This window comes from Saccopteryx leptura, chromosome 4 (assembly GCF_036850995.1).
Source record: "Saccopteryx leptura isolate mSacLep1 chromosome 4, mSacLep1_pri_phased_curated, whole genome shotgun sequence".
Classification (NCBI taxonomy): Eukaryota; Metazoa; Chordata; class Mammalia; order Chiroptera; family Emballonuridae; genus Saccopteryx; species Saccopteryx leptura.
The window spans coordinates 188564154-188590370 of NC_089506.1; the positions used below are offsets into that span (position 1 = coordinate 188564154).

The window sequence follows — 26217 nt, forward strand, 5'->3', positions numbered from 1 at the left end:
CATTTTATAGTGTAGATTCAAAACCTTTAATCCAATATACAAAACAGGGAAGTCTCTAATACAAAGACACTTCTCTGAGGCATGATTGGATTGTACTGCCCCACATTAAAAAGGGTGGGAAAGGCTTAATCCCAAAACCAAGCCTCAGGCTACAAGGATTCTACCTGCCCACAGAGACACACATTAATATCACCTGGGCGACGGCCTCCTCGTGGGCAGCGCCGGCTTAAACAAAGTGAGCATAATATATTTTATCTGCCCAACAGAGTTTTAAAATACTAATTAAAAATATTAAATAATACCTGACAAAAAACAGTAAAACTTATTTACAATATTTCCATATTGCTTCTTGATTGGCATTTTCACATGCAATTTTTTTCACCTATGAGTGGACTGAGCATTACTGTCAGCGCTCAGAATACACTGTTGCGCAGATGAACCTTAAAAGAGTAAGGACTATAAATCTGTGATTTCCACACTGGACGACTGCCCATGCACCCACCTCAGAGGGAACCCTGATTACACGTGCCATTTTATCAATCAGTTCCTGAACTTAACAAAAATTAGGTAAGGGTTCTGTCAAACCGGTGCAAACCAGTTGAATCCCACAATTGAGTCAAATAAATCTTTGGAGGCCAGCCGCAGAGGAGAGGCGGGATCTGGGTGTAGGAAAATCCACCAGCTTCAGGGCGCTGGGGGTCTTGAGCTTTCCCGCCCAAAGGCCAGCCCAGGATTGATAGGAATAGCCATGGCCACCTGGCGCCAGAGTAGGCACTCGTCCCAGGGACACTGCGCATGCGCCTCGCCGGACGGAAGCCGGGAGGGGGCGGGGCCCAGGCTGGCGGGCGCGGGGAAAATGGCGGCGGCGGCAGCTGCGGCGAACGGCACGGGTGGGAGCAGCGGGATGGAGGTGGATGCTGCAGGTAATGGGCTCCGCGGTGGCGGCCTCTGGAGACCGCCTTCGGGGTCGTCAAGGCCGCCTTCTGGGTCCTGGAAGAAGTCAGGAGGGCGGACGGAACATCGCCCCCTGGGATAACTTGGGGGAGGGATGTATGGCCCAGACTGCCATCTCCAGGGAAGAACCTGGGCCCCGGCTCTCACCCTCTCTCCTTTCCTCCACCCTTAGTAGTCCCCAGCGTGATGGCTTCCGGAGTGACTGGGAGTGTTTCAGTCGCTCTTCATCCCCTCGTCATTCTAAACATCTCAGACCATTGGATTCGAATGCGCTCCCAGGAGGGGCGGCCAATGCAGGGTGAGTGTTCTGCCTCATTCTGCAACCTCCTCTGGTCATCTCCCCCAGATAGTGGTCTTTTTAACTTAGTTTTCTGAAGCCAGTTGCCCCTTGCCCAAATCACCTTTCTTCACTACTTGGTGCATAACCCTCTGGCTATAGTGATTAGGGAAGTTTCGGGATTTCTTATCCTCAACTGTTAACGTGCCTTTCTCTTCCCCAGTGATTGGGGCTCTGATCGGGAAGCAGGAGGGCCGAAATATCGAGGTGATGAACTCCTTTGAGCTGCTGTCACACACCGTTGAAGAGAAGATTATCATTGACAAGGAATATTATTACACCAAGGAGGAGCAGTGTGAGAGGGGAATAGAAATGGGATCAGAAAAAAAGAGTGGGAAAGATGGAAGGGATCAGGAAGAAATAAACAGGATATGGGATGAATGTGGTGGAAAAGTGGAGAGTAGATGAAGAGATCTCAGAAAAGAACGCGTTCAGGTATTCTGCTCAAAGATAGTAAAGGATAAGGGATAGAAGTGTTAATTATTCTAAGCTGAGCCAGGATTTGAGGGGGGAGGGGAAAAGCTGATGAAAAATACATCAGGAGCTTCAAATTAAGGAAGGATGGTTAAATAAATAATTTGTGTTCTGGCCCCTTTCTCTCCAGTTAAACAAGTATTCAAGGAGCTGGAGTTTCTGGGTTGGTATACCACAGGAGGGCCACCTGACCCCTCTGACATCCATGTCCATAAGCAGGTATACCTGCTCACACATGTGCATGTTGGGACAGAATAGAGGAAGAGGGGAAGAAGAAAAATGAACATTGATATTTGTGTCTATCATCTTCCTTTTCCAGGTGTGCGAGATAATTGAGAGCCCCCTCTTTCTTAAGTTGAACCCTATGACCAAGCACACGGATGTGAGTACACTGACCACACACACTCACTTTGTCATGCTTTTCTGTCACTATGCAGATCTTTTATCCTTATTCCCTTTTACTATGATATCTTTGATGAGTTGAATCTCCATTCTGCCACTTACCAGCTGTGTGACTTTGGGTTTGTCATTTAATCTCTAACCTGCATTTGCCTCATTTGTAAAATGGAGATAATCCCTCCGTCCTTGGGTTTAAAGAGAAAGGGCTACGCCCAATTTTTAGCACACAGGTTTATGAGTGTTTAAGAGCAGTTCTCCATTTCTTTACAGCTTCCCGTCAGCGTTTTTGAGTCTGTCATCGATATAATCAATGGAGAGGTAATGCCCTACCTTTCAACCCTCAGATCCTGCCCCTGGTGCTTCCTGCTTTTGACTCTTCCTATGTGCTCCACAGGCTACAATGCTGTTTGCTGAACTGACCTATACTCTGGCCACAGAGGAAGCTGAACGCATTGGTGTAGACCATGTGGCCCGAATGACAGCAACAGGCAGTGGAGAGAACTCCACTGGTAAGTGAGGCTGTAGGAGTTCCTTGCACGGCAGGTGGAGGTGTGGTTACAGCCCCCTCAACTGTGGTGGCCTGTCCCCATCCCCTTGTAGTGGCTGAACATCTGATAGCACAGCATAGCGCCATCAAGATGCTGCACAGCCGCGTCAAGCTCATCTTGGAGTACGTCAAGGCCTCTGAAGCAGGTAGGACAGAGGTATCCCTGGCACCTTTCCTCTTCTGGGGAAGTGACAGCATCGACATTAATGCAGCCTTTTTGTCTTTAGGAGAGGTCCCCTTTAACCATGAGATCCTGCGGGAAGCCTATGCTCTGTGTCACTGCCTCCCAGTACTCAGCACAGACAAGTTTAAGACAGACTTTTATGATGTGAGTATAAAACTCAGGATGGGGAGGTGGACCTTAACTGTCATTTCTGCATGCAGCACAGTGGGACTCAGCTGTTCCCTGGGCATGCTGTGAGGGACCCAGATCCCTTGGGGAACTGGTTCTTTCTGTTCTCTCCCAGCAATGCAATGATGTGGGGCTCATGGCCTACCTTGGCACCATCACCAAAACATGCAACACCATGAACCAGTTCGTGAACAAGTTCAACGTCCTCTACGATCGACAAGGCATCGGCAGGAGGATGCGGGGTCTCTTCTTCTGAGTACTTGAAGAGATGATGCACAGGGGTCAGACAACTATCCCAGAGGGGAGGGGTGCTCCTCTCCCTTTAGAGAAACCTGTCATTAATAAAAGGGGAGCAGCCCCTCAGCACCCCTTCCAGTGGCTCTGTCCTCTGTTAGGTAACACAGGTTTCTCAACTTGGATGGATCTTAAAGGAGGCCCTTGGTTCCAGCCTTGCTCAGAGATGCTGAGGTCCCTTATTAACCTCTTCTGCATACTTTGCAGTGGTTATGTTCTCACTACCACTTGAAGCGATTCCATTTCTGGGTGTCAGGTCAGATGGACTTCCACATCTCCCTATAAGACTGTCAGGGACAACTGAAAGCTTTGATCCTGTGGGCACTGACTGTTACCAAGAGATGCTCCCCGATTATTGTGAATACTGAATGCTTCCTAAACTATGTATGTATGTGTCTGACTCAGGCACCTCAGCTCTATGAGGAAGTACTAGCATTCATACTTTAGAAATAAGGCCATGTGGTGTAAACATGGGGACCATTCTATGCAATTATAACATTCCCACATGCCTTTCCTCCAGGTCCCTCATTTCCATTACCCTCTTTAGACTTTCAAGTAGCTGAGGACTACTAGGGAAAGGTAATGAGATGTCTGCTGGAGGCATTTCAGAAGAAAGAAGAGTTGGTATGGATAGGCCCATGTTTCATACTGCCAATGTATCCTGAGAACCTGAGCGGCACACAGAAGTAGGTCCAGTATACATGAGGTCCAATTAGGGGAGATCTGGGTAAATCAGTCTCTATAAAGTGGGATTCCTACTCCTTGCTGCATCCCTTGTCTGTATTAGTGCTTGGCAGGTACTTGACTCCATGCATTTGGATGGCAGATATGTATAAAGTAAACAAGATCTGAATCTAGAACACATAATACACCTCATTTTAAAAGAAGGTGGCAATCTACAAACACTTTATTAGCAAAAAAAAAAAAAAAAATGAATAAAACAAGTGCAACTCAGGAAACAGAAGGGATCCTCCTTTCTCATGGGCATTGTTAGGCCTTTAAAGGAAGAGAGGGAGTAGGGCTTAAAGCACTGTATGCAGAGTAGACTTGTGTCTCAGGTAGACTGGAATCAGACAAAAGTAATCCGAGTCCGGGCAGTATTGACCTGCCAGACATTTAATTCCTCATACTCATCTAGAGCTGCCTGGAATTGGGCAGGTGTGAAACCACGAGATATGCAGCGTTGCTCTGCCTCAGAAAACCGGACACTTCTGCCTTCGGTGACCAACTCTCGGACAGTAGCAAATACCACATCTGCTGGTCTCTGGGTCCTGAAGGAAAAAAGCATGGGTAAGATCAGGGTACAAATGAGCAATCAACACATCAGAGAATAGTGTCAGAATTTTGAGGCCATCATCATGTCACTGCAGAAGCCACAAGGATAAGTGGTCTGCTCAAGAAAGTCAAGGTTAACACCTGATTTCTTTTTCCATTAAACCACTCACCTAGCTGTTTGTCCCTTGTCACTCAGAAGTGAGTCCTTAGACATCTCCATTAGCCTTATGGCTTCATTCACATCTTCCTTTTCCACTGTGTCCACCATTCGCAGGCGTGCCTAAGGGGAAGGTAGGGACAGAAGGGAACAGGAGGAGGGGAGTAGAACAGTCAGGGAACCTCCTTCTGTGTTGCCTACTCACAAAATGAGTGGAGGCCCCCTGCCCACCCCCACAAACATCCGCAGTGAGGGGCCGGCACTGTCAGACCGAGACAAGTGCAATGCCCAGGGCAGCGTCCAGCAATTGCCCAAGTCTCCGCCTCTCAACACTGGCCAGTCCCGGTGTTCAGCTGTCCTGTGAGGGAGACTAGACCCTTCAGATTTTCACTGGGCTCCCCACCATGACAGCTTGGGGAGCTCAGCCTAGAAGGCAACTGGCGGAGAGGTTGTATCCCTGGGGCTCGGGAAGTGCTAGCTCAGCAGTAGGTCAGGTAATCACACTACCTGCACGAACAGCACTTTGGAGCCCCCAGGACTAAGGTCCAAGATGTGAGGACAGAAATGAAGGTTTCTAGCACAGGAGCTAGGACACAATGAAATTCACCCCACCCATCACTGCAGTGAGGTTTGAGAAACAGGGAGAAGGCCTTTCCCTCCATGGACGCTGTGCGTGCCCTGCTGGAGCAGCAAGTACCCACAGTGCGGTAGCACGGAGAGGACCACTATCTGCACTGTCAGCACTTTAGCCCCGGCAGGGCTTGAGTAGAAGGGAGGAGGCAGCAAAAAAGGATGTTACAACAGGTTGCCAGTTAAGTGTCAAAATAGACAACCCTCCCAATAACAGAACAGGAACTGGGCACTCACCAGAGCAGTGGACAGTCGCAGAATAGCCAGCAGTGTCCTGGCAGAAGTATAGGTGGCATCCTTACTAGCCCAAGCCTCTCTCCTCATCTCCACATATGCTGCTGTGATATAGTCGGCCAGAGACTCTGGCACTGTGGGCTGCTTCTCCCTGCACATAGCTATGTATCGTCTGCAAGACAGGTTTGTGGGAAAGGAAAAAAGGGGGATGAAGAGTATGTTTTTTTCTGCTTAAATTTCTGATTTAAGAAAACTCTTGGGACTAGGGGATAACTTTGAAGTGGAAAAAAAGAATTATCTGTGTGGCTTAAACATCTGATGCATTTCTCTGTGCATCCCAAATTATTTCCAACTTTTAATGTCACAAGAAATGGTCAAGTCCCCTCCTTTGAGCATGATACAGGTAAAGGGAACAAATGCACAAGATGGGGCAATAGTAAGTTTAAAGTTGTGCGTAAAACCTAAGTTTATTGTTTTATTTATTACAGTATTTTCCATACAAACTGTAAACCTAATTTTTCCCCACCCTGTATTGTTTAAGACAATTGTTTACTTGAAGAGAATAGAAAACAGTAAGAAAAGGGTTTACTGGGGGTCTCTGCACGGACCTGTGGAGAAAACAGTGGCATCAAGAATCCATGGAGCAGGACCCAGCTTTACCTAAAATTTAAACCTGCCTCATCCAAGCCAGGTCAGTGGTATGTAAGATAGATTTTGATGTGTGTTCTTGTGTGGCCAGGCTGGGGACCTAGACTCAATGTTCTCAGATCCAGGACATTGAACAAGGCAGACTGAGGGTGGTAGTAAACACATACTCTTAAGACAAAACTTTTCAGGAGACACGCAAGACCCAAGACACTGCCACACAGTTGCCTGTTGAAGCACCTGTCCTTACTCAACTCTCCTACCTCATAAGCTTCATGTCCAAAGGTTCAAACTGAGCAGGAGGCTGCCGACTGTGCTGGTGTACATAGGTGATATGCTGAGCCAACCTGGGAATAGTAGAGGCAAGAAGGAACTCTTTTTGGTGCTACACACCCTGTGCCCCGTCTTCCTCCCTCAGCTCCCCCATCTCTTCATAGCTCGGCAAGGACAAACATTCCCGGAAAACCCTTAATAGCGTTTCAGCCCAGACCCACCATTTCCCTAACAACTGTGCAGCAGTTTTCATGAGCAGAGAGCTTTCCAGTTTCTCCTTCCTCACTCCCTCCCCCCCCCCACCAAATCATTAAGAGATGTCTCCTTGAGTGTTGAGCTTCATTCACCGTAGGTCATTGTCTCGGTCAGGGCGGTCCTGGATCAACCAGAGGAGGTCAAATCTGGAAAGGAGTGCAGCAGGAAGCTGTATGTTCTGTTCCAGGCTGCGGCGAGGGTTGTAGCGCCCATATGCAGGATTGGCAGCAGCCAGGATAGAGCAGCGGGCATTGAGTGTGGTTAGTATGCCTGCCTTGGCAATTGAGATGGTCTGTTGCTCCATGACCTCATGGATGGCTGTGCGGTCGGCCTCAGCCATCTTGTCAAACTCATCAATGCAGCACACACCCTGGTCAGCCAGTACAAGGGCCCCACCCTCTAAAGTCAGTTCTCCAGTCACTGAGTCTCTCAGCACAGCTGCTGTAAGCCCCACGCCAGAGGAGCCTCGACCTGTCGTGTACTGGCCTGAATGCAAGGTCAGGAAGAGAGAAAAGAAGAAGACATGTTTAGGAAAGGAACAAGAAAAAGAGCAAGAAAAGGGCAAAGGAGACAAATAATGGGGGCAGTAAGGTGATCTACTCTACTGACCCATCCAGGCCTTCCTGGGTTAAAGATCTATGGGCTCTTTGGCAATATCAATATCTTCCTTCCCCAACCCTCTCCCACTTTCCAAACCCCCTAAGGAAGAGACTAAACATGGTGGTCCTACCCATCTTCTACAGTTTCCTTTCCCAGGGTCTGATTACTCACTGCGAGGGGCCAAGCGATCGATGTAAGACAGGAGCTGAGACTTAGCCACACCAGGATCCCCCATCAGGCAGATGTTGATGTTGCCTGGAAGAAGAGAAAGAAGCCCCTGTGACTATTCTTTTAATCCAAGATGTCTAACAACAGAAAAATATTTTTAAAGTCTGCCACTGTCCCCACACCAAGGACTTTCTTCCAATCCTTCTCTGTGCCCATGAAACCAAGATGCCAACTTGTTAATTTTGTGATCTAAAGGGACACTAGTTCTTGTCATCCCTTCTTCTAAATGCCTTCTTACCCAAGCCTCTCCTTCATTTCCTCTTACCCCTGATTTTCATGCCCCGAGGAGACTGGTCCACACCTCCCACCAGCAGGAGCAGCAGTGCCTTCTTTACATCCTCATGTCCATATATCTCTGGGGCAATGGAAGCTGCCAGCTTTTCATAGAAATCCTCCTCTGAGGAAAAGTAAAAAAATTAGGGGGAAAAAAGTGCTAGGAAGAAACATTCCCAGTGTTCCCCTCAGACCCTCACCTGCAATTTGCCTCAGCTCCTCCCTGCTCAGTTCTCCAGACCCAGACTCATCATCTTCACTCTTGTTCATCTTCACAATCCGATGGGCTTCCAAGTAAGTTTCCGAAAGTAAGCCCTTGAACAGGAAAAGACCAGGATGTGAAAGTCCCTTTAACTTACCCACCCACAGGATTCCTTCAAAAATCCCCGACAAAACCCTTTATTCTATTTTGTTTTGCTCTTAATAGTTTTCCATGTGGGTATGGAGAGAGTGAGTAGGCAAGAGAGAATACAGAACACTTCTCATTTCAAACTTCTCTCCTTACCTGTACCACCTGCCGGAACCCAGAGCGCAAGATTGGCAAGAAGATACCAGTGACACTGACGTGGTCCCCGGGCTGGGCAATCCGTGTGTTCTCTCCTTCTATCAACACCGTGATACTCCGAGGGATATTTCCAACGGGCACTTGGTCACTCTATGGGGGATGAGGGTGAACAGGCAAGGAAAAAGGAACATAAGTCCCCCAAGGACCTAAGCGCCTTCCTAGGCAATGCCACTCTAATACCTCTTGGCCTGCCCACCTTCACACGAGCCAAAAGGAAGAAAATGGTGAAGATCTCCTTTACCACTTCCCTTCCCAGCTCGGTCAAAAAGTTCTAGTTAAACATCCCTCCTGTTCTAGGTGACTTCTCTGCCTCAGCTCTTCCTTCTTTTTTTCTGTCTTCCACTCCATGAGTGACTACACCAGGGGTCCCCAAACTTTTTACACAGGGGCCAGTTCACTGTCCCTCAGACCGCTGGAGGGCCGGACTATAAAAAAAACTATGAACAAATCCTTATGCACGCTGCACATATCTTATTTTAAAGTAAAAATACAAAATGGGACAAATACAATATTTAAAATAAAGAACAAGTAAATTTAAATCAACAAACTGACCAGTATTTCAATGGGAATTATGGGCCTGCTTTTGGCTAATGAGATAGTCAATGTCTGGTTCCATATTTGTCACTGCTAGTCGTAACAAGTGATACAATGCACTTTTGGAGCCATGACGTGTGCGTCCCACGTACTGTACAGGAGCGGCGCCACCACATACAGTGCTCCTCTCACTGACCACCAATGAAAGAGGTGCCCCTTCCAGAAGTGCGGCAGGGGCTGGACAAATAGCCTCAGAGGGCCGCAGTTTGGGGACCCCTGGACTACACTATTCAAATTGACTCCTATGTTCCACCTTCCCCGGGCAACATACTCCAAACTCACATGTTCTTGCATCTTCATCTCCTGGAATTTGATGAATTTGGACCCACGCGTCTGCAGATAGAGCCGCCCTCCTGAGCGGTTGGTTTGGCACTCTTGGCTTGGGCACATGATCAGAGGCATGAAAGTAGGAGACTGGATCTATGATGTAAGAAGGCACCAGAGAAAATCAGAAAGAGCTACTTAAAGTCAGTCACTTGAATCACATTTCATTTCATGAAACCATTAAGGGTATCTTGAACTACTCTAGGACAACATTGACAGATAAATATCAACAGAGAAAATTCTTACCCACACCACTAACAATGTTAAGTATGTTCCTGTTCCTTATTTCATACATACCGGCTGGTAGGTCTCTGCCCCACACTGGTCACAAGTATAAGTAGCTACCACCATTCTTGGTTTGACTTCAGAGACGCGAGTGACGATTCCACGCACAGTTACCAATTTTCCTACAGAGTCAGCCCGTACTTCCCGGATCACACGTGGCTTATTACTGCTTGGGCCTTGAAAGTACAGTTCACTAAGGGTAAAAAAAGTCATTAGTAAGGTCCTGGAGAACAAATTCCCCCACTCTCCCTCCACTGAGACCACTCACAATCTACGCATTAGTTCAGGAGGGTACTGGTTCTGGGGGCTTCGAGCTGCCACAGGGTCTCTGCTCCGCTGCTCCATCATCAGCCGGTGCTCAATGTAAACATCCAGAACATCTTTATTGACCACCTAGAAGCAAGAAGATAGGGGATAAAGAACATCAGGCAGTGACCTGTGGTGGCGCAGTGGATGGAGCGTCGGACTGGGATGCAGAGAACCCAGGTCCATGACCCTGAGGTCGCCAGCTTGAGCACGGGCTCATCTGGTTTGAGCAAAAGCCCACCAGCTGGAACCCAAGGTCACTGGCTCCAGCAAGGGGTTACTTGGTCTGCTGAAGGCCCGCAGTCAAGGCACATATGAGAAAGGAGTCAATGAACAACTAAGGTGTTGCAATGCGCAATGAAAAACTAATAATTGATGCTTCTCATCTCTCTCTGTTCCTGTCTATCCCTCTCTGACTCACTCTGTCTCTGTAAAAAAAAAGTGTCGACCTGGAACACTGAGGTTGCTGGCTCTAAACCCTGGGCTTGCCCGGTCAAGACATATGGAAGTTGATGTGTCCTGTTCCTGACCCCTTCTCTCTCTCCCCTTCTCTAAAGTGAATAAATAAAATCTAAAACAAACGAACAAAACACTAGGCAAAAATCATTCTTCTCTTTACCGCCAGCTTAGAAAACATTAACATCTGAGAAGCTTCCTGACATAACTATACGTTCCTTGTCCTGCAAACACTCACCTCCCGCTCCTTGTACTGGGGCAGCAGCTCTTGAACAGAATCAGCAAAAAGCCTTGCATAGCGCTTGGTGTTTTCACAAATTGAATCCACCAACTCAGGGTCCTCCTCGGCCACATCATCTAGGTCTATGTACAATGCCACTTGTTCCCGATGAGCCAACTGAACCTGGGGTGGGAAGAGTCAGGAACACTTCAGAGCCAAGTCTGCTCTGCTGGACACTGTTCACACGCACCAACCCATCTCATTGTGTGCTCAGGGCAGATTCCAGGCCTTCACAGGGGAGGAAGAGCAGTGTGAGAGAGAACAACACTCACTTATTACCCACAAAAGACAGCCTCGCTCAGCTCCCAAAATCATTTTATCATAATGTATTACAGTCACCAGATATCAGGTACCAAACTACACGCGTCACATACAAATATACTTGCTGAAATAAACTAGGCCACCTCTTACAGCTCTGTAAGTGACCACCCAACTCCCTCTAATCTTAGACTTACCAACTGGTTTCCATATTTGAACTGCTTCTTGCCAAACTCATCATCCTGGTAAAACTCTTGCAGAAATTTCTTCACCTTTTCTGTAATGTAAATGTAAAAGTAAAATCATGAGAATCAACCTTCCTTTCTCTCACATATCTTACTGTAAACCCCTCAAACAACAGTTTAAGAAACAAACTTTCCATAAGAACTAATTAGTTATGTAAACATTTAAATCACTCTACATAACCCTCCCCAAACTGGGCAGAAGAACTCCTTTTCACGAGTCTGTTTTTATCTAGAAAATTAGGGGCACCTGCAGTTTAGAGTATTACTCAACACCCTCTCCCTGGGGAATTCCAGTCTCTGCCTTCGTTAGAAATCTCAGTGCCCTTTCCCAAAGGCCCGCCACTACCGGCAGCACACTCAAGTCTCAAGGTTCTTAGGTTTTCTTACACTCGCATGATTCCCCCTTTTCTTTCGGTCCCTTAAATCTCTGCCACCAGGCCCATCCTTCACCCCACCCCCTCTCCCGCCACTGCTTCCGCTCTTAGTAAACAAAGAAGCACATGGGCCCAGATGCAGCCTCCTCACAGCCTGGGGATTCCTCCGCCTAGGGCGGGAGCCCGCTCGGCGATTGGCCGGCTGGGCCGGGCCCTTCCGTCTTCCCCCTCCCCGCCCCACTTCCTCCTCCTGGCCTCGCGTTAAAAGCCCTAAATCCAGGCACGCCCCACCCTCAGTAGCTCTCTCCAAGGCTACCGCGCGGAAGGACACTGTTTACACACGACCCTCCCCCAGCGGTTCGCGCAACTTCCGCTCTTCTTCACTTCCGCTTGTAGGTTGTCCTAAAATGGCCAATCCCCACGCACAGCGGTTGTGGCTAACCCGCCCCCGGGGCTCACCGTCTCGAGGGCGCGGGCACTACTGAAAAGCGCGGAAGAAAGCGGGACCGTCGGTGTTCTGATTCTACACACTAGATAGGGTCCCTTGAGGTTCCAGTCTCTCCTCGTGACGAAGCCTTCCCCACTCCAATACGACCCCCACTCCATTTCCCGGACACGATCACCGGTTCTTCTGCGATCTCGGGTCTGCGCGCGCCTCCCAGGCACCGTCTGCCTCAGATTCCCCCGCCTCCGAACCCGGGCTCTGACCTCGCGTACCGAGTCCAGCCCCCCCCCCCCCAGGACCTCAGCTCACGCCAACAGGTGTTGGTCAGGAGGTTTCCTGCTAAAGACAGACCGCCCAAGCTTGTAGATGCTCACCTTTCTCGAGCGTGTAGTCCTTAAGTGCCATCGCTGCTGAGGGCCGTGCACCAGCAGCTGGCGGGCTCCAGGGTCTCAGGCAGCGAACGTACGCGCGGCGGACTGCGACTGACCAACCGAAATTGGCGCGAAACGTCGCCCAACACGTGACCGGCGCCGCTACATGAGGACCAATCCAAGAGGAGACCCTGTGTCCCTCCCACTTGCCGCGGGCTTCCGTCTTGGCCAATTACCGTGGGAGCCTGGACTGAGTGACGGGGCAGCGGCGCGGGTATCCAGTGGGTCAGGCTAGGCGAGACGAGGCAGGCGCCGGGTTTCCCGCGTCGGAGGAGAATCGCTCTTAAAGGGCCAGCCCACATGCGTCCTTTTGTTCCGGGGCCAGTGTGTGGGGCAGGCCCAACTTTCGCCTCCTTGTTTACTCTGCTGAACGGCCATGATTTCCCAGTTCTTCATTCTGTCCTCCAAGGGGGATCCACTCATCTACAAGGACTGTATCCTTGACCCACGGGCCCTGAGGGGAGGGTCTGGGTAGGAGGAGTGTCCTAGAGCCAGTTTGTGTCTCCGGCTCCTTAGCTGCCTTTCAACCCGTCAGTCCGCGGGGACAGTGGCGGCAGGGATGTGGCCGAGCTCTTTTACCGGAAGCTGACCGGACTGCCCGGAGACGAGTCCCCGGTTGTTATGGTAACCACACACGGGTGGGGGTGGTATTCAAGGCAATCTCTAGTAGGAGGGGGCGCCTCTTCCTTCCAAGGGCGGCGTTCTTGAGAGGTTCCCCTAGGGTTGGGTACAGTCGTCTAAATAAATTGAGGAAAGTTTGCGTGCTAACAATTCAGCAGGCACAGCTCCTCACACCTCTTAAATCTCAGCACCCCTGGGGTGAAGACTATCATTAACTTCGCTTACACTTGGGGAAGCTGGGCTTTAGGGAGGTTTCTAGTCCACCCTAAGTTGCACTCCTAGGAAGTAGGGGGACCCGGATACCAGCCCCGAGTCTCATGGGCCCTTAAGCACAACTCTGCCTGATGCTTTGTCTTCCCCTCCCCCCGCGTTTGCCCCAGCACCACGATGACCGTCATTTTATTCACATCAGACACAGTGGTCTCTATTTGGTGGCCACGACTTCAGAAAACATTTCTCCCTTCAGCATCCTCGAGCTGCTCTCTCGGTGAGGAGGGCAGGGTGGACAGCTGGGTGTGGGGGTCTGAGAGGAGGAAGGGACGCACACTCCATTCTTTTCCTTCAGGTTAGCCACTCTTCTGGGCGATTACTGTGGCTCCCTGGGGGAGGGGACCATCTCCCGCAACGTGGGTCTTGTCTATGAACTCCTGGATGAAGTGTTGGTAAGGTCCAAGGATTTCCTTCATTATTCTTGTTCACTGAAGTTCTATTCCTTGATTGGGAGACTAAGCCTAGTCCTTTTCACTTATTGCTTCCACTGCCTACTCAAAGACTGCTCTTTCTCTGCCCCTAGGATTATGGCTATGTCCAGACCACATCCATAGAGATGCTGAGGAACTTTATCCAGACTGAGGCCGTGGTCAGCAAGCCCTTCAGCCTCTTTGACCTCAGCAGCGTTGGCTTGGTCAGTCAGTGGAGGGAAAGAGGACCAGGAGGGAGAAGGGTTGGTGGGGAGCTTTAGACCTTGAAGATTGATTACTTTGGATGTTTTCTAGTTTGGGGCCGAGACACAACAGAGTAAAGTGGCCCCCAGCAGTGCAGCCAGCCGCCCAGTCCTGTCCAGCCGCTCTGACCAGGTGAGGGAGGGCTAAACAGGTTCAGACCTCTGATTTTTTTTAAAAAATAGAACCCCAGCATCCAAGATCTCTGCATCTTCCCACCTCTCCTAGACTTGGATAATCCAGTCCCTTCCCTTCCCTTGTGTTCCCATCCCAGGGCCCTACCCTCCACTGCTCTATTTATTTACTTTTTAAAAGATTTTACTTATTGGATTTAGAGGGGGGTAAGAGAGAGAAAAGGCGGGAAGGAGTGGGAAGCATCAATTTGTAGTAGTTGCTTCTTGTGGGTTTTTTTTTGTTTTTTTGTTTTTTTTTGTTTTGTGTTTTTTTTTTTGAGCTAGAGAGGCAGGGAAAGAGAGATAAGGATCATCAAGCTGCTCCTGTATGTGCCCTGATCAGCAACCTCTGTGCTCCAGGACGACACGCCAACTAACTGAGCTATCTGGCCAGGGCTTAATTTTTATTGATTTTTAGAGACAGAGGAAGAAAGGGAGAGAGGGGAGGAGGAAGAGAAGCATTTATTTGTTGTTACACTCAATTGTGCATTCTTTGCTTGCTTCTTGTGTGTGCCCTGACCGAGGATAGAACCTGCAGCCTTGTTGTTTCTGGATGATGCTCTTAACCAACTGAGCTACTTGGCCAGGGCCTGCTTCTCTTATGTCTTAACTGGGCAAGCCTGGGGTTTTGAACCAGCAACCTCAACATCCCAGGTCAATGCTCTATCTACTGCACCACCACTGGTCAGGTTACTGTTATACTTTAGAATACTGGCTATTCAGCCTCCAACCACCCAAATCCCCTCTCTTCCTCAGAGCCAAAAGAATGAAGTGTTTTTGGATGTGGTTGAGAGACTGTCCGTACTGATAGCATCTAATGTAAGTCTGGGCCCCCAGTGCTGGAGCTGAGGATAGCGGGTACCTGGGAAACATGTTGGGGAGGTCACCTCTGGGCATTAACCTCCCTGCCACTTTCAGGGCTCGCTGCTCAAGGTAGATGTGCAGGGAGAGATCCGACTCAAGAGCTTCCTTCCCAGTGGCTCTGGTGAGAAGTAGACAAGCTGGGCCCAGGTTTGGGTTTAGGACAGCTTCTTGGTGGTAGGTATGATAATAATTTGGTGGTTTTTTCTAATGTCCTTTTTCTGACAGAGATGCGCATCGGCTTGACAGAAGAATTTTGTGTGGGGAAATCAGAACTGAGAGGTAAGGAGAAAGTGGGTTTTTCTTTTCTATGTATAGGTCAGTACCAGAGGTTTCGTGGAGAAAAGTTAGAAACAAATCCCCACCCCATCCCTGCTTTTCTCTCCCAGCATATGGGTTAGCACAGGAGGCTTTCTCTCTTTGTAGGTTATGGACCGGGAATTCGGGTGGATGAGGTCTCATTTCACAACTTGGTGCACCTGGATGAGTTTGAGTCTCATCGAATCCTCCGCTTGCAGCCACCTCAGGGCGAGGTCAGGATGGGCTGGCCTAGTATCACCTACCCAAGGGAAGGGAGGCAATTCAGGTGTGAGGGGACCAAACTGACCTCCGTTCTTCCCTTGTCTCAGCTGACTGTAATGCGGTACCAACTCTCAGATGACCTCTCCTCCCCACTCCCCTTCCGGCTCTTTCCCTCTGTGCAGTGGGACCGAGACTCAGGCAGGTGAGGCCATTTCACCCTGTTCCAGAATTTCTCTGGAACCCAAGCCAATGTATCTACTCCAGAGACTTACTGTAGAGAGATGGTGGTTAGTGGTCTAGGGTACAAGTTAGAGAAAGCCCTCCTCTCAAGTGGATTCACCCTCATGAACACTTGCGCCTAGTGGAGGTGGGTCGATTTCAGCCCTTCTCCCCTTCCTTTAGCATATGCATGGAGGCTTTTGGTGGGTATGCCAGAGTAACGGTCTTATACCCTCTCACCCAGGCTCCACGTGTATCTGAAGTTACGATGTGACCTGCCCCCAAAGAGGTATGAGTGGGAGTAGGCGGACAGTAGGAGGCAGGGTCCAGATACCTGTTGGTTTGGCTTTCAGATGCAGCCACCAGTCTTGAAATCAGTTTAGTTAGAGGCTCAAAAGTTTGGGAAGGGGGTGGGGTGGCACTTGTGCTGAACTCCAGCTGTGACATTAATGAAGGGTAGAGCCAAGTCTTTCTGGGGCTGACTCCATTCCTTTTCCGTTGGCAGCCAGGCTCTCAACATCAGGCTGCACCTTCCCCTGCCTCGAGGGGTGGTCAGGTTAGTGTGTGCGAATCGTGGGGTCTTGCGTAGTTTTACCAGCTTCCTTGGGCAACAGGATGGCGCCGGGGAGGAGAATGTGCACTGCGGGGTGGAACCGGCTTGCCTCTGAAGCAGTCTGGGGCTGAACCTAGCACCCTTCCAAACTCCAGCCTGTCTCAGGAGCTGAGCAGTCCAGAGCAGAGGGCAGAGCTGGCGGATGGAGCCCTTCGCTGGGACCTGCCTCGGGTGCAAGGAGGCTCTCAGCTCTCAGGCCTTTTCCAGGTATTAGCTGCTGATTCTCTAAGGCCCTCTTCTCCCACCTCCATTTTTAGCCCCTTGACTCATCCCTCCTAATGTTGCTGCATTGTTCCTGCCAGTATGGTCACCTTCCTGGCCCACTGGCTTCCCTGCCCACCTTCTTCTCTGTGCCTTCAGCACTCCTCCTTCTGCCTCTCACTCACAGATGGAAGTCCCAGGTCTGCCTGGACCTCCTGGTCAAGGGCCCTCTACTTCAGCTCCTCTGGGGCTGGGCCCTGCAAGCCTCTCCTTTGAACTTCCCCGGCACACGTGCTCCGGCCTCCAGGTTCGCTTCCTCAGACTGGCGTTCAGACCCTGCGGCAACATCAACCCCCACAAGTGGGTGCGACACCTAAGCCACAGTGATGCATATGTCATTCGGATCTGAGGCTCCCCACACAAGGACACAGCAGCAAAGGTGGTGGCCTGTGGCTCAAGAGAAGGACTTGACTGTTTTTTCCAGTCTTCTGGCCTGTGGCTATAGATTTGGATGGAAGAGTCCTAAGTCCTAGAGACCAAGAGGGCTCAACAGGTTAGACCCTCCCATGGTGTTGGACACAGGAAGGATTGAGGTGAATCAGAACTTACAAATCAAACTTTTATTATGAAGAGTTGGCTGTACAATATCTAATATCTAAAAAGAAAGTTAAGGTGAGAGAAGCAGATGACTACTTCCTCCCACCCAGCGCCTGCGTGCGTGTGTGAATCTGGGGGAGAAAAGAGGCTGGCAGATGTGTGACGGCATCAAGGTGCAGGCTGAGGAGAGCCAGACCCAGTGGGCTGGGAGCCATTGGCCTTTGGAGTCCCTGGGGCTGGAGGGGGGCTATCTCCAGCTTCCTGTTTCCCCCCACAGAGGGCACTGCCCCCAAGTGGGGAGGGGGCTGAGGATGGAGGAGGGACTGGGGAAGGATGGGATGTGGGGCCTGCTTTGCCTTCGCCTGTTGGGGGAAGAGAAACCACTATATACTTCTGGACACTGCCGGGACCAGAGGGGGCAGTGCTGGGGGGCGCAGCTGTGGCGGTGGAAACCAGCTTGACAATGGGCTGCACACTGGGGACTGTGGTAGTGACAGGAGAGGTAGTGGTGGAGCCTGAGCCAGGGGCTGAAGTGCTGAGGGACAGGACCTGGGGGAAGAGCGGAACGGCAGTGTCTGTTATGTTGTGTCCTCTCTACTTCCCAGGCCTAGGGAGTACTTTACTTCTTCCAACCAAATAATTCATCCTCTCATTTGTGAGCCCTGTTAAGTGCTCCTTTTAACTCCTGTCTTGAAGCCCAGAGGTGACTGGTTTCTAGTCTCGGTTCCACAGGGCAGCAATGGTGACATGCTCCCCGCCATCCCTGGTTCCCCAGGGCTCCACATACCTGCTGGGTGGATGAGGCACTGGAGGATGATGACATGACAATAAATTTTGTTGGAGGAGGGGAAGGCTGAGGTGGGGCAGCAGCTCGTGCAGACACCAGTGTCTGGACAGGCAGTGCGATGGAGCCAGGGACCTTCAGCAAGCCAGGAGTCCGAGGGCCAGGTTGAGGGGCCTGGGAGAGGGTCAGTGTGGGCCGGGGCTGTAAAAAGGCAAGAAAATGTCAACATCTAAGAAAAAGAGGGGCATTTGCTTCTCAGTGGGTTTCACTGGGGTTGGGGACCTAGCTTCCTCCAAGACTTAAAGACTCGGAGGGCCCTGCATTTCACAAAACTGCCTGAGCGTGGATGTGTCTGTGATTCCCTATCCCAGTGCAAACCAGGGCTCGGTCCTACTCCCCCAGCTCCCATTTTTCTTTATTTCACCTTCTTCCTCTCCATTTGGCCGCCCTTCCTCCTCCCCGAACTCTCACTGACCTGAGTGATGGTCAGAGTGGTCCTGTTGACCTGCTGAGCCTGCAGAGCAGCTTGGGCCCGGGCCTTGACTACATGGGAGCAGAGGAGTGGTCCAAGGGACCCAAATTCTGCCCGATAGGCATCTTGATTGTCAGGTGGTGGGCGCAGCTTTGCCAGAACAGGGGCACAGTGCTTCTGCAGAAAGAAGGCAAAAGAGCCAGGTAGAAAGAGGGCTGGGACTCAGAAGTGTGGTGAAGGCATGAAAAAGGACATTACCCATCACTTCAGTAGGTTCTCATTGGAGGACAAAGTGCTGGGATAGTAGTGTGTTTAAGGAATACTGTGATTTTTCTTCATTCGAGAACAGGCACCACTGGTGTGAACAGAGAACATGCTGAATACTCTAGTAACATCTGAGGGGTAGTTTTGATTCATAGGGCATTTGCCTTCCACAGAACAGGTCATAGTGATGCAAAAGCTTTGAAGGCAGTGGACTCTGTGGTGTGCTTGGAATGTATGAGGCAAAGATGGGATAAGTAAATAAAAGACACCACATGCTTGCTAAATATTTTACCTGAATGTATGTTGTTGTTTGTTTGTTTTTTTACCTGAATGTATGTTTGAGGGAGGGGGGATTACTGGGGAGAACAGGGGGAGGTTAGAGGACTCTGGTCACCAGGAGGAGGCTCTGCACGTGGTCAGCTCCAATTCGGTCAATGTTGCTCAGCACAGGGCCATCCAGGACACTGCGGATCCGTTCTCCCTCCTGCTGCAGCCGTGGCAAAATCAGAGTCTTAATCACCTGTTGGAAAGGAAGGGTAGAAGCCAGGGTCCTGGGGTCACCACCGAGTCTCCCAGGTGATGGGCTGTTGCCCATTAGGACCTCATAATACCTCCCTCCCCCAGTGCTTCCCCCTATGCCTAACATCATGTCCGAGCTCGGCTAGGCCTGCGATGGAGCCGTAACGTGTGGTCCACGGAGTCTTCTCGTCCACCCAGCTCTGAAAGGGAATGGAAAAATAGATTCAGATAAATGGACCTGAAAGGCTAATTGGTAAGGACCCACGTCTCTCCTACACACACTTTCCTGGTAGATCATCAAGACAATACACATCCATATGGCTCAAGTCCCAGTCTCAGTCCCCCTGCCCTCTGCCCCTTGTTTTTAGTGTCACGTCCTTTTCCTCCTCCACTCAGCCTTTTGTTTTTAGTGTCACTTCCCCCAGCTACAACTGACCCACCACTGGTTTGGGTGAAGCTCTCACGGTCTGGCTGACAACCCTGAGGTAGAGATGTGAAAGGGCGTATGCTCCGTGTTCTCCTGGCTCACCCTGGTAAAGGTCTTGGTGATCCGGGACTGGATGTTGTTAGTGGTTGTGCTGAAATGCTTGCAGATCTGGGCCACCAGGCGGGCAGCAAAGTCCCGGAGTGCCCAGTGATTGTCCACATCTGGCCGCAGGCACAGCTGTCTGCTCACAATGCAGGTCATCACAGCTGGAATCAATTCATGCACCTAAGAGAGAAGTGGCAAATTAGCTAACTTTGATAAATGACTTCCTGTTGGTGACAGTGAGGTCTCCAAACCCTGGATGGAGGTGGGTGGGTAGAACCACTCACGTATTTTTCTAGATACAGCGTAGGGTTATCCATCAGGGCTTTCACCATGCGCATCAGATAGATGAGCAGGGCCAGGTTGTTCTGCACCACGTTCACACGGACCTACAGGCGGGAGAAGTGATGCGCAGGGAGACCCTTTAGATGAGCATCCCTTGCCACCTCCTCAGCCCCTGGAACTTGGTCCTAGGGCTGGCCTTCCTGATCCTCTCACCCCCTCCGAGATGAAGGTGCTGAATCGCGGCAGCATCTGATAAAGCCCTGGGTCTGTTGCGATGCTCTGAAGGGCTTCCTGTGAGAGGAGGGGAATGAGTGAGGGGGAGCAGATACCACGGGATGAACTGTGGGGCCTCCAAGAGAAGGAGTCTCGGGGTAAAGGCAGGAGGGTGGGGCCTCACCGCTCTCTTGGCTTCACAGGACCCCACACAGGCTTCAGTGATCTCCTTGTAGTACAGCTGCTGCTCCACAGACAACTCATGGATACTTCGAGGCTTTAATCGCAAAGGGCCCCCCTCCAGCAGGGGTGGTGCCTTTTTCTCTTTCCCTGTGCGAATTGGGAAGATGGGTTTGAAAAAGAAAGCTTCAAAAGAGGCCTTGGTACCAGACAAACCTTGACCCTCCACTCTTCTAACCAGGAAGACCCAGCTTCCCTTAGGCTGTGTGATCCCTTTTGGGGCTCTCTACCCTGTGACTCACCCCTTACCCTGACCTCACCCAGTTCACAAATGACCATTGGCTTTGGGGCAACAAGCCAGAAGAGGCCTGTCATGGTAGTACTGACCTTTGCCGTCAGCTGGAGTGGCCCCTTGACTTTTGCCTTTCAAGGGTCCATCTTCCTCCTGACCTGGCTTTGCTGACTTCAGGGGTTCTGTGGCCTCAGCCTTCTGCTGCTCTTTAGGAGCTGGTGGAAAAGCAGTCACAAAAGTGATGAGAGCCCTGGCCGGTTGGCTCTGTGGTAGAGCGTCGGCCTGGCGTGCAGGAGTCCTGGGTTCGATTCCTGGCCAGGGCACACAGGAGAAGCGCCCATCTGCTTCTCCACCCCTCCCCCTCTCCTTCCTCTCTGTCTCTCTCTTCCCCTCCCGCAGCCGAGGCTCCATTGGAGCAAAGATGGCCCGGGCGCTGAGGATGGCTCTGTGGCCTCTGCCTCAGGTGCTAGAATGGCTCTGGATGCAACAGAGCAACGCTCCAGATGGGTAGAGCATCGCCCTCTGGTGGGCGTGCCGGGTGGATCCCGGTCGGGCGCATGCGGGAGTCTGTCTGACTGCCTCCAGTTTCCAGCTTCAGAAAAATGCAAAAAAAAAAAAAAAAAAAAGAAAAAAAAAGGTGATGAGACCAGTAGATGTAAAGGAAGAAGGGAGAGTGAGAGAGAGAGGTGGGCTCTGGGAAGGAAGGTTACCTGGGGGTGGATTCTCTGGGATAGCTGGCTGGCAGCCTTCAATGCTTAACCAATGAGCTGTGAGGAAGGAAGGTGTCAAGTTGAACTGCTAGACATGGATACCAGGGAGTCCCTCCACACTAAGGAATGTGTGTTTTCATTCTTGTTCCCACTTCCTGCAACTCACCAGGGATCCCACACTGAGGGTTTTGTCCTTGTGAGCTTCCTCAAACCCATAAGCATTGCTCTTCCTTTCCCTCCTCCCCTGCCACCCTGCTCTCCTTTCCCCTCACCTTTGAGGCAGACATCCAGGGGCACCCGGGGCAGAGGGGTATTGATGATGTCACTCAGGTCGACCTCTTTCTCCTCGTAGAAGTAAAGCTCCCGGCCCCCACCAGAGGCAAACCGGAAAGGGATGAACTCTTGAGCGTGGAAGCCATAGAGTGGCTGTATCAGGAGAGAGAGGGAGACAGACAGACAGACATTGGGGTGGGAAGAGAGCCTGTGGTGGCAAGGCTGAAGGCAAATGCAGTTTCTGGGAGAACTGCTCTTACCACTCTGCACCCCCAGCCCCCATCTCGGCCTTGTGTGTCCTAATCACCTCAACATTCTTTAGCTTCAGCGCATAATCAATGTCACTGGTGGTGAGCTTTTGCCGCTTCCCCATGTGCATGAACTTTAAGGCATCCTGGGGGTGGGAGAAGAAAGGTCAGCCTGAGACCCTGCGCAAGAAGGGAACCTGGGCAGTACACTCAGTACAGTGCAGGGCTGGATACAGGGGCCAGGTTACCTGTGCAATCTCCTTGATGCGGTAGCTGACCTCATCTGTCAGCAGCTGGCAGGTTTCCTCCTGAATCTGGGCTATGCCCATCGACTCAGCCACCACCTTCATCGACTCTGAGGGCAGCACAGTATTGCTGAGCTTCAATTTCTTCTCCTCGGCCATTCTGGAGACCCCCCTTCCTCTCCCGAAGGATGATGCCCCAGAGGAGACAGATGGAGACCCTAGCAGAGGGATGGGGTAGGCCAAAGAGATAAAAATTAACACACGATCCAAAGAGGGGATGTCTGGTCAGAAGAGGTCACAACAAATAGAGGACAAGAAGGATGTAAGGAAGGAACTGGGGGGTACCTTCTGCACACCCCCACGAGTCAGTACTGGGTATAACAGAAGGAGGCAGCAATCTGATCCAATTCACCGTAATTCATTGAGCTCTGATTCTATGCTAGGCACTGTACAAGTTGAGATAGATTGGAATGATCTTGGCTTTCAATTTAAATCCCAGCCCTAGCACTACCTCACTATGTTACTTGGGCAGATTACTTAAAATTGTTCCTGGTTTGGGTTTCTTCTCTGTAAAATATGGAAAATACTTTTTACCTAGGGTTGTTTTGCACGTACCTTAATCTATTTTGCCCCTTCTTGCATCATTATTCATGCTTGACACAAATACAGTATTGATTCAATACAATCTCCCACCCTGAACCTATATATAATTCAGTGTAGTAAGAAAAGCACACAACTGTCCATTACTAATTCTCTCTTTAAATTCATGGCCATAAACTTCAAATGGACCCTTAATACTGTAAGACAAGCATACTATATATACCTCAATGAACTCAGCCTCCCTTTGTCCTACATGACATCTTTTCTCCTTCCTCACTTTTGGCCATCGGGACCTCCAGACTCCCACCATCATGTCTATCCACCAAGTAGCACTGGTGTCCACATACTGTTACTATTCCTACCTGTTACTATAGAGAAACTATCATGTGTGTCACTAAATACCCCCAGCATTGTTCCAGTGTTTCTCTCATCTCTCTGCATCAATTTCTCAACCTACCAGATCATTTCCATTGGCCTACAAAATGCAGTTATTTCTTCCATCTTAAAAAACAAGTGATATATAACAGAGTATTATTCAGCCTTAAAAAAGGAAATCCTGACACATGCTACAACATGGATGTACCCTGAGGACATTTATGCTGCGTGAAGCCAGTCACAAAAGGACAAATACGGTATAGTTCCACTTATGTGAGGGTTGTTGAGTAGTTAAACTCAAGAGTCAGAAAGTAGAATGGTGGTTGCCAGGAGCTGGAAGAGGGGGGATGGGGAGTTATTGTTTAATTGGCACCAAATTTCAGATTTACTACACGGAAAGTTCTGAAGATGGATGGTGATGATGGTTACACAACAATGTGAATGTATTTAACATAGCTCGATTACCCTTAAAAATGGTTAAGATGGTGAGTTTTATGTGTATTTTACCAAATTATATATTTTTAAAAAATCACTTTCTCTATATGCTATACCCCATGTTTTGGCTCCTCCCTGCAATGAAACTCACTGAAAAAGTTGTCTTAACTGTTTCTAATTCTTCTCCTTTCCTTCTCTCTTGAACCTATACCAATCAGGCTTTTGACCCCACTGGGCCCCTGAAACTGCTCATTAAGGTCAAGGATGACTTCACATTACTAAATCCAAGGCCCACTCTCTGTCCTCATCTTCTTTAACCATAAAGCAGCACATAGCATAACTGACTACTCCCTTCTGAAAACTAACTTTCATTGTGGCACCCCCTTCTGCTTTTCCTCCTATTACCTCTTGGTTTCCTTTATTGGTTCTTCTTCCTTTCTCACCTGCTTAATGTTGGAATGTCCTGGGCTTGAGCTTTAGTCGTCTTCTCTAGCTTTACTTACTTACTTGGTGACATCAATCTCTGTTTTCAGTATTACTTATGAGCTGATGATGGCCAAAGTTCCTAGCTCCAGACTTGTGTATTGCACTACCTAAAATCACATTCCACTGAAACTGAACTCCTGTTCTCCCCTTCTCCACCTGCTCCAGTCTCTGCTTTCCTTCCCTTCTCAGTGACACCATCCATCCAGGGACTCATTCTCTCTCTTTCTTTTCCAAGTGAGAGGAGGGGAAATAGACTCTCACATGCACCCCTACCAGGATCCACCTGGCAACCCCCATCTGGGGCCATGCTCGCAACCAAGCTAGGAGCCATCCTCAGTGCCTGGGGCTGATGCACTCGAACCGAGCCATGGCTGTGGGAGGAAAATAGAAAGAGAGAGGGAGAGAGAAAGGGTGAAAGGGGAGAGATGGAGAAGCAGATGGTCACTTCTTCCCTGTGCCCTGACCAGGTATTGAACCGCCAGGGCCCAGGAGCTCATTCTTTTTGAGCCCTTACATTTAAATCTACTAGGTGATCCAACCTGATTCCTCTATTCCCACTGCAGGTCCTCATCATATACCACCTGGACAACCTCTGTAGCTTCCTGACAAGCTCTTTCTGTTTCCACCCTTGTTCTTGACTTCCAACACAGCAGCCAGAAGGCCTTTGTCAAATAACTCATACTGGGTCTTTCTTTGCACAAACACTGTAATGGCTCCCCATTTGCCATTGAGTACAATTAAAAATTCTTATTATGGTCTACAAGGCTCTCTCTACATTTTATCTCTGATCTTCCTTCTTCCACCTTGATCCAGCCTCCATTATCCTGCTTGCTGTTTAAAGCTGACAGGCATGCTCTTGTTTTATGGCCTTTGCTGTTCCTTCTGCTTGGAATGCTCTTCTCCAGATGTCAGCTTGGCTGCCAATTTCCATCACTATTTAATACCACATTGCATTCCCATTCTTCCCCCCACCAAAGCCTTTACCACCTAGTAATATATATTGTATCATTTCTAATTGTTTATCACCACACCTCCTTCCACTTGCACCCAGTGGACAGAGATCTTTGTCTATTATATATTCACTGATGTACTGCAAGACCGCAGTCTGTTGCCTAAGACAGTGTACTCACCACATATTTGTTGAATAAATGAATTGTGAGGCTTAGAGATGTAGGTGCTCAATACATATTCGGTACCACTAATATCAAGATGAACAAGTACAGGCCCAAACTTGGAATCTACTCTGCGGTCAAAAGGAAAGTGGCTCGCTTGACACTGGTATTAGGAAGACTAATGTCAAAAATGTTTAAGACTGACTGGGTGTAGGTGGGGATGTGTTGGAGAGATGAGAAGATGGAGGCGAAAGAGAATTTGGTTCTTCTCAAACCATCCCAACTCTCCTCCACCACTTTTGTAAGTCTTATTTGCAGGGAACACATTTATTCAACACATACTCTGTGCGTGGAGCCGGGTATACAAGAAGCGGACGTGTCCCAGTGTCCTGGAGAACTCCTACTAATCCTTCAATACCCTGCGGTATGCCCTCTGCCAGAAAAGGCTCAAAACATTCGATAGCCTCAGGAGCCCCTCGGGTCAGTGGTCAGCAGAAATGCTTCACAGCGGAGGATTAACTTGAGCTACATGTGTGTAGTTACCCTAGCAGGGAAACGGCTCGAAGGTCCTCAGGCAATATGGGTCCAGAACGCAAGGAGCAGAGAGCCCACCTCATCCCCCAACATCCCGCCAATGCAAACACAGAGTCCCCACGTACGGACACAGAACCAACCGTTTTCCTCCCGGTCCCCACACAGGCCCGTCAAGGGGTCTAGTCTCGGGTACCACTCGACCCTCCCCCGCCAGCCGAGTGTCGCGCGCAGGAAAACAACTCTCACCGCCGCCAAAGCGCCGCTCAACCGGCGCTCGGCGCCATGTTGGCACCGCCCCCTCCCAGGAGCAGGTCCTGGCAGAGACAGGGAGCAAGTCACTACCCCTTCTCCGTGTCGGAATAAGTCCTTTACACTCAAGGCCCGAAACGATATAAAAACGCTGTTTCGACGTCTACGTATAAA

The 26217-nt window shown here is 49.9% G+C and overlaps 4 protein-coding genes across 8 annotated transcripts; 2 read left to right on the top strand and 2 right to left on the bottom strand.

Annotated features, from left to right (window-relative positions):
• Positions 1-823: 823 nt before the first annotated feature.
• Positions 824-3434, top strand: COPS6 (COP9 signalosome subunit 6). The gene is made up of 10 exons (XM_066382220.1): positions 824-923; positions 1127-1252; positions 1455-1586; positions 1896-1984; positions 2085-2147; positions 2435-2482; positions 2559-2673; positions 2765-2857; positions 2939-3039; positions 3179-3434. The coding sequence occupies exons 1-10, from the start codon at positions 857-859 to the stop codon at positions 3317-3319; spliced, it is 975 nt and encodes a 324-aa protein (XP_066238317.1). The 5' UTR covers positions 824-856; the 3' UTR covers positions 3320-3434.
• Positions 3435-4250: 816 nt separating this feature from the next.
• MCM7 (minichromosome maintenance complex component 7) lies at positions 4251-12568 on the bottom strand. Of its 2 annotated transcripts, none has more exons than XM_066382212.1 (15): positions 12434-12568; positions 11193-11272; positions 10696-10860; positions 9964-10088; positions 9708-9888; positions 9369-9506; positions 8433-8582; positions 8128-8242; positions 7920-8051; positions 7598-7681; positions 6919-7312; positions 6562-6645; positions 5657-5825; positions 4803-4912; positions 4251-4628 (listed from the first exon to the last, which is right to left on the bottom strand). In XM_066382212.1, the coding sequence occupies exons 1-15, from the start codon at positions 12462-12464 to the stop codon at positions 4427-4429; spliced, it is 2160 nt and encodes a 719-aa protein (XP_066238309.1). In that variant the 5' UTR covers positions 12465-12568; the 3' UTR covers positions 4251-4426. The 2 variants fall into 2 exon arrangements, with proteins under 2 accessions (XP_066238309.1, XP_066238310.1); XM_066382213.1 differs by lacking the exon at positions 12434-12568 and adding an exon at positions 11628-11764.
• A 110-nt stretch (positions 12569-12678) lies between these two features.
• AP4M1 (adaptor related protein complex 4 subunit mu 1) lies at positions 12679-17101 on the top strand. Of its 2 annotated transcripts, XM_066382217.1 has the most exons (15): positions 12679-12924; positions 13026-13114; positions 13492-13598; positions 13677-13773; positions 13905-14015; positions 14107-14187; positions 14982-15044; positions 15144-15210; positions 15315-15368; positions 15513-15619; positions 15716-15810; positions 16072-16116; positions 16333-16383; positions 16536-16647; positions 16829-17101. In XM_066382217.1, the coding sequence occupies exons 1-15, from the start codon at positions 12867-12869 to the stop codon at positions 17048-17050; spliced, it is 1359 nt and encodes a 452-aa protein (XP_066238314.1). In that variant the 5' UTR covers positions 12679-12866; the 3' UTR covers positions 17051-17101. The 2 variants fall into 2 exon arrangements, with proteins under 2 accessions (XP_066238314.1, XP_066238315.1); XM_066382218.1 differs by lacking the exons at positions 13492-13598; positions 13677-13773.
• A 141-nt stretch (positions 17102-17242) lies between these two features.
• TAF6 (TATA-box binding protein associated factor 6) lies at positions 17243-26091 on the bottom strand. Of its 3 annotated transcripts, none has more exons than XM_066382215.1 (15): positions 26041-26091; positions 22256-22470; positions 22067-22153; positions 21759-21912; positions 21487-21543; positions 20872-20991; positions 20489-20634; positions 20305-20382; positions 20094-20195; positions 19807-19989; positions 19403-19477; positions 19153-19278; positions 18498-18671; positions 18026-18223; positions 17243-17787 (listed from the first exon to the last, which is right to left on the bottom strand). In XM_066382215.1, the coding sequence occupies exons 2-15, from the start codon at positions 22409-22411 to the stop codon at positions 17407-17409; spliced, it is 2037 nt and encodes a 678-aa protein (XP_066238312.1). In that variant the 5' UTR covers positions 22412-22470; positions 26041-26091; the 3' UTR covers positions 17243-17406. The 3 variants fall into 3 exon arrangements, with proteins under 3 accessions (XP_066238312.1, XP_066238311.1, XP_066238313.1); XM_066382214.1 differs by having other exon boundaries at positions 25935-26067; XM_066382216.1 differs by lacking the exon at positions 26041-26091 and adding an exon at positions 22598-22697.
• Positions 26092-26217: the final 126 nt, after the last annotated feature.